Raw genomic sequence first — 7,500 nt, 5'->3', positions numbered from 1 at the left:
TTGTGAAGTATCGGAGTCAACGAGAGAGCAATCTGCGGTCGATTTACGAGTCTTCATTAGACCTGTTAAATCGACCCCTGGTGCATCGATCACCATAACGGGGTCAATCTAAGACATGCAACTTCAGCTATGTGAATAGCGTAACTGAAGTCGACGTACTTAGATCTACTTATCATGGTGTCTTCACTGTGGGTAAGTCGACAGCTAACGCTTTCCCGTTGACTCCGCTTACGCTTCTCATTCTGCTGGAGTCGACGGGAGAGTGCTCAGTGGTCTATTTATCACATCTATACTAGATGTGATAAATCAACCCCCGCTGGATCAACTGCTGCCCACCAATCCGGCGGGTAGTGTAGATAAGCCCTGAGTCTACAGATTGGACCTGCCTGGGCTGATCCTTTTGCCTGTGTGAAGCTCCACTGAATTTAATGGAACTTTGTGTGGGCACAAGAATCGGATTGCTGATCAGTTTGCAGGATTGAGGCCTTATGTAACACTGTGGTAATGGGCAAGTATTGACTTTTCAACAACCATCCCTGCACATGTGATACTGTGTCATATGTCTAATGCTGCACCCTTTACTGGAACTGAAATACAAATCATGTTAAAAATCATGCTGAATTTGCTGCATGAGGCAATTAATTTTTTTAAGTGAGAGATTTAACAACAACAGCATTTTTGTGCGTACCTTATGACTAATATAAGCATTCTCCTATGCACTCAGATACCTTTCTACCTTTGCTTCCTACTGCTACAGAGTCCAATGAACTCCAAGTTTTTCAAAGTGGGTTTTCTTTTAATATCTGTAAACCTATCACAAAAAGATATTCTCTCTAGCTTCAGTCTCAAGGCAGTGATTTGTGCACTTATAGGTGTACTTTGTTTAGTGTCACCTATGGTGTAGATTGGATAGATTTTGTAAAAGATAGCATTACTTTTAAAGAAACATACAATTTGACAAGCTATTGCATTTTACCTTCATTTTATTGCCATATTTTTCATCACACTCATTGTTTTCCAACGGTCATGAAATTGTTCATTTTCTTAGTCTGTTACATTTGTAGACCTATTTACTGTTTATAAAGCAATATGCACTTACAGGTTTTGGAGATGGCTTGGGCTCCGAGGGTCGCATGTGCAAGTGGGTCATCATTGCTTGAAGACGTTCACGTTCTTTAGAAAGCTGTTAAGAAAGAGTGAGATCAGAAGCATTTTAGAAATGACTGATACAGCTATTTTATTGCAGTGATACATCTTATCATTGAGCTTGTCTCACTGTAATGATTCCTGCATATAAAAGCCTATGTCAGTAGAAAGTTATCTGAGAGGAAACGCAACTTTGGCTAGGGGGAAAAAAAAAGAAAACTTTTATAGCCTTTCTTATGTTAAAAGGTCAGAGAAAACAAATAACACTTCATCTTTTTGTCAATAAGAGAATTGAGGTCACAGTTGCATCGACAGTAACAAGTTACTAAGACCATAAATTAGAAGGCCCATAGTGTCTCTTTAAAGTCCTGTGGACACTGTTAGCAATGGACTAGTGCCAACAGCTGTGAAGGGGTGAAGGGTCTTCAAAGCACAGTGCCTGCCAGGATTGTCTACACACTTCATCCTTTCCCACTGAGGTCCAGTTAGTGCCCCCTGCAATCTGCCATCATCAATCTAATTCAATAGAGTGACAGAGACCAGGCAGTGTGAAACGCTGAACTCTGCCACTGAGTCGGCATCTACACTGCACTGGGTCTCATTACAACTGATGGACCTTACTTTTCTATCAGTCAGACAAAGCAAAAAATGGCATAATTGGTCACACTGCAAGCAGAATCTTCAGTTGGACTGTTACGTTGCAACAGACCCTCTGTAAATTGTAAACAGTCCTTAAGAAACCTTTACATCTGCTTCAGAAAACATTTCATTTTCTTTACAAAACCTGTGTTTTATTTGGATTCATGATTGATTTTCACACCATTCAAAAATACAAAATATTTGTCTTTTCAGATTCCAGTGATCTTGCCACATTAAAAAAAAACAGAGAAAAGTGTTTTAAAATGTTGAAAAGGCTGATAAAATGTAAATAGATACAAAGAAAAAATATCTATTGTTTTACACAGTAAGGCTAAGTAAAAAGAACTACCACTTAAAAGTTTTGTTCTATTTACATTAATTTGGATAACAACAAAATGATTACTGCGCTTGTTGAAATAGGAAATCAGTTAGTGGTTAACATCGTTGTTTTCTTAGAGGTTTCTAAAGCTTTCTTGCATGAATTCTGTGTTAAAATTAGCTCAAATGCTAGAGCTACAATACAAAATTAGGAATATATTAAAGTGGACAACTGGACTAGCTCATTATATAGAGCAACAAAAAATTGGTTCTGTACTACCTGTGCTACTGTAGATATTTTGCCATTACTCCTACATAGAAGAAAGTACACCTCTACCCTGATATAACGCTGTCCTCGGGAGCCAAAAAATCTTACTGCATTATAGGTGAAACCACATTATATCAAACTTGCTTTGATCCACCGGATTGTGCAGCTCCCCTCCTCCCGCCCCCGAGCACTGCTTTACCACGTTATATCCAAATTCGTATTATATCGGGTCGTGTTATATCGGGGTAGAGGTGTACTAGATATAATTTGGATAGTGCATCTTTAATTAAAAACACACTTGAGGCAGGGGAGCAAAAAGATTTTTTTCTAGGCTTTATATTATATGCACCACACTTTAGAAATATACCATTTGCCATGATGTAAAACTAAGAAAAAAAGCCCAGATGAGCTAACATTAAGCCTGTAAGCTCTGAGCTTCTAAAAGCAACTAGAGCTTCGTTTGGGTTTGTAGTTCACATACATCATGGGAAAAAAGTGAGATGATTATATTTTCTCATAAATATTTTTGGTTTCTGGTATTAAAATACAAAAGAACCAAATAGCATTAGTTTTGTAAAGAAGAAACAAAAAATGTGTACATAAAATGTGTCCATGTTACATCAATAACATCATTTACCAAAGTCAAGAAATGTAAATAGTTCTATATCTTTCCTCTGCAAGTGCATCACTTCTTCATATATAAACAAACACAAAAGAGAGAAGACCAATCCTAGGCTGTGATCCTGTTGCTCTGCAGCACTCCATGGTACAAATGACTCCAAACATAGCGGATATAGCCCCGGATGACTACCCCTTGCAGCCCATGGTGGTGGCATGGCTGAGGGAAAGGTAATATGGCTGCGACTGTCCCATAATGCTGGTGATCTCTGGCTGCTGCGGTGGTTTCTCAAGTCTTTCAGTTCATTCTATCTCTGTGTCAGAAGATAGGACCAGCACAAAGTGGCTGTAGGATTGGGGGACCCCAGCGAGCACTCCTTGACTATAGCTGAAGATTTGGCCCAACATCTTTAAACAACAGTTCTGCAGTTGTGATGACCACAAAGGGAGGTTTGCCTGTGCCAGGACTAGAAGATGGGATCCATCTATATGCATGACAATGCTTCCTCCTGGACTGAGTCAGAATAGCTCAACTGAGTATCACAGGCTCTCTACTTTTGTTGATGAAGCTTCTACAGTAGCTTAAGTGCTAAGAGACTGTGCATTGTACACTAAGTACCTTAGCCATAGTGCAGCTATTCTGGTGGCTGGTGTAAAACAGAACAGCAGTTGATAAACCCTGTGTTGCCAGGCATTTGTTACAGTGCTTTACAGGTTCAAAGTGACATACACATATTAACTAAGTAATTCCCCCAAAATTAACTACCTCACAAGTGTGTTGTTGCCCCAATATAGAGATGGGAAAACTGAGACATGCAATAGGCAAGGTGACTCGCCCAAGGCCACCGAAGAAGTCATTGTCAGAGCTGAAATTAGGCTCAATCCACTAGATGATGCTGACTTCAGAAAATTGCTGTGAGTTTCAAAATATGAATGTTTTTAACAAAGTCTCAGAAACATTCTAAAACCTTTTTATGAACATCAATAAATCTGAGTCATGAGACACAGGCCTTTTATCCTAGAGCCATTGAGAGAGGCGCTTTAAAGAAAATGAAAAATAAATAGATAATATGACCATGTAACAAACCTGTATTTCTAACTGCTGAACCACTTGCATTTGCACCCGACACTGAGCGGTGCTTCTGTCATCCAATGCATGTTCATTGTTAAGGTGCCTAGTAAAGAAAGAAAATACTAATAAAATACAGGATTAAGGTGAGCATAATTTCTTTATTAATCAAATTTGCTTCTGCTGTGGATGGGACGCTCATTAATGTCAATGGAACATTTGAAAAAAGCTCTAAGTTGAACATGCCTAGTATAAAACTATGTAATATAACTATCAGTTCTGTGACATTTTTATTTTGATCCATAGTGTTCCCAGCTGATAAATGCTAAGGGCCCAATTCTCCTGTGTGTTCAGGTTACTTTGTAAATCTCTGCCAGCACAAAGCAGCCCTTAAGCCAGACTACCTGTCTACTAACAGATTTCTCCTGTGAAAGGGATCCTTGAATGGCACAGAGCCAACACAGTGATTTCTACACTACCTCCACACCCTGCTGCTGGTATAAGTAAGTGGCCAATACATCCTTAGACTCCACTGATCCCCAGCTGCTGTAGTGACTCCTTCATGCTGTCCTGAATTAGTGCAGCCCTCATGATGCTTTATATGATGCAGCTCTACAATCAAGGATCGGCTGGGAAGGGTGAGGCACTGGCAAAGGGTAACTGCATACCTAGTATGCACTGCAGAGCGACTCCCCCTGGCAGCCTGTTGGAGCAGGGTCCAGGATGTGACCATTGGACCAGAAATTATGCAAATCCAAAACCAAATCTCCTGTATGGGGGAAGGAGCACATAGTGGCCATGAGGCAGCCAGTAAGTTGGGCACAGCCTAGGGACTTGAGAGATTGTGTCTCTGAAGGCACCACTGCACAAGGTGGGAGACAGGAGAGTTGAGTTCAACTCTTAGGGAAAATTATGCCTCCTCCCTCCAAATTGTGGAAGGCCCTGTTTATAGCACATTGGCTGCATGATGGGGTTTTCTCTTTTCACAATAGCGTAGAGAAGGTTTGGGAGCAGGACAAGGAAGAAATGGAGGCTAGGGCATTGGCTCTGCAAAAATGTGGACTCGCTGGCTATTTCTCCTGCAGACCAGAGGTCAAGAGCTGCAGGAACTATTGTGCAGCATCATGGCCACAGATACCACCATCCATGCCCTGGGAGAAAGATAACTCCCTCCCTCCTTTCTTCCAAACTCCTCATTGTACAACGTAGTTGCTTGATTCTTTTGCTGTAGGCAGGATTTGCCTCTTAGTGAACAAACAATGAAAAAGCATCTCACCCTCACCACAGTTCTTTGTTATTATTGTAACTTTAGTTTTTTAAAAGGAGAATAGAAATCACAATTTTTTTTATGCTGATGATGGGATATGCATATGAGTGAGGTTTGATGGAGAGGTTTTACTACTAGTGCAAGAGGCATGGGGAAAAGAAGTATGACATTTTAGTTTTAGATCAAGTAGTTTTGTGTGAAACTAAAAGTAACGATTTAAATATTGGAGAGAATTATTTGCAATAAGCTTAAGTTTCACCAAAAATGGATTCAAAGACACGCCGTCTCCTTTCACCTGAGGTCACAAAGCTTGTGGCCCTTAGTTTTAAACTGCATCCCTGTAACTTTTTTGCAGGTGCAAAAATGGAAGATGGAGCCTTAGAAATAAGACTTGTATATTTAGAGTGTGTTCTTTTGTTTTCTAACATTTTTATTTAAAAGAATAATTTCACTTCTCCAAGCAGGTATGTTCATCCGAAAGAATGAATTGTCAAAAATTCTCATTTTTTTATGATGGGTTCATTTCCACTGATTTTGAAATTAGGATAAATAGATAATCAGCTAATTAATGAATACATTTACTGAATGGCCTTTTACAACATCCTCTTCATTACACAGGCATATCTGTATTCTTACAATGTATGTGATTTATTAACACAATATTCATTTTTAACATGTTTTCAGGTAATTTATTACAAAGTTGACATACTTACTAGTTTCTAGATAAAGTGGATAGAGTAATTCTAAACCTAATGCATATCTGTGTCAATTTTAAAATAAAAATGAAAAACAGAGAGAGACAGAGGGCGTGTGTGTGTGTGTGTGTGCACGCACACATACCACACACCCGCTTGAGATGACTGCATACTCATTATTATGTATTACTTAATACAGCGCTACGTTTGCATGACACTTTACAGAACAGAGAAAGACAGAGTCCCATCTCTGAGGAACTTAAAATATAACAGGAATGTGCAACGTGGAAGAAGGAAGTCCAATATAAAAGCAATATCAGTATGATGATCCCATAGTAACCTGGGAGGCTACAGCACATGTGTTGAGGGTTACAAAATAATCTCCTGATACTAATGAGTGCCAATACAACCTTTATGTCATTATGTCCATCATATAGTTGTTTATGTTTTGTATTTTTGAGAAAAATTATTTTAGGAAAGTGATAAGAACTTGACAATTTTTATTAGGATGATTTTCTCTTATCCCTTTTCCTGTGAAGACTTAGTTTCTTTATTTCTCATGAATGTTTAGGAATTGTAGTGACAGAAAAAATAGGTCTAATATATTTTTAAAACCTCTAAAATATCTTTTTTGCTCCAAATTTAGGGTCCAATATTTTGCAATCTGCCAGGACTAGACATAAATTTTGTACCTCTGGAAGGCTGTGAGTCTATCCAAAGTATACATTTTTTGTTTCTTGCCTTGCAGATCGAGTCATCAGAAAACTTCCTAAAGTTTGGAATGTTAGAAGAAGTCCCAACTGAGGTGGATTATTGGTCTGAAAGTGGGTGATGAGATGAAAGGGGCAAAATAAATGCAACTTACTTCATGATTTTGTACTTTAATACATGGTTGAACAAGTAAAGAGATTTTTTCCCTGGTTATCATGGTGACAAATTTGATATGAAACTGTTATTAACTACACATATTTGTATAAGAAAGAATTAATATAATAAGTAATGCACACTGTAATTAAAGAGCACTAATGATAAGTTATTAATATAAATAATATGATTTGAGTGTCTTAAAACAGACAAAAGATTAAAAAGCTTGAAAATACAGTGGGATAGATTTTGAAATGGGTCAAAATGCACTAGATTTTTGCAGATGGATCTGGATTCTGTAACGCAAAAGCTACTGTAGCTTTGTAGGTGAGAAGAGATATGGATTCAGCAAAGATTCTAGTGGACGTTTACCTATATCAATTAACCTCTGTGTAACTTGGCACTCTTGTCAGTCTCTGCTCACAAGAAGCCCATGACTAAAATAGCAGTGCTACAGGTCAGGAGGGAGGTGCACTGGAAGAGGTATATGGGGGAATATACACAGAACCTGTCTGCCCTGTGTTCAGTTCCAGCCAGTACTATTATGAGCCTCACTTTAATGAGCACTAAAATTCACTCACACTTTTTTTTTTTGAAAAGGAGAATGTATGTTCAC

General features: G+C 38.6%; 1 protein-coding gene across 6 annotated transcripts in view; it reads right to left on the bottom strand.

Moving 5' to 3' along the window:
* Positions 1–7,500, bottom strand: part of FOXP2 (forkhead box P2) — a 319,636-nt gene that overhangs the window by 41,059 nt on the left and 271,077 nt on the right. For 5 of the 6 annotated variants that reach the window (XM_039508029.1, XM_039508009.1, XM_039508039.1 and 2 more), the window contains 2 exons: positions 4,077–4,164; positions 1,100–1,183 (listed from right to left, as the gene is read on the bottom strand). In XM_039508029.1, the coding sequence (XP_039363963.1) occupies positions 1,100–1,183; positions 4,077–4,164 (172 nt within the window). Of the gene's footprint in view, positions 1–1,066; positions 1,184–4,076; positions 4,165–7,500 lie in introns of those variants that run through there. The other variant, XM_039508055.1, reaches the window with a different exon arrangement.

The sequence above is a fragment of the Mauremys reevesii genome, linkage group 1 (genome assembly GCF_016161935.1).
Source record: "Mauremys reevesii isolate NIE-2019 linkage group 1, ASM1616193v1, whole genome shotgun sequence".
In the NCBI taxonomy this organism is placed as follows: Eukaryota; Metazoa; Chordata; order Testudines; family Geoemydidae; genus Mauremys; species Mauremys reevesii.
This window is presented reverse-complemented; position numbering and strand designations above follow the sequence as displayed.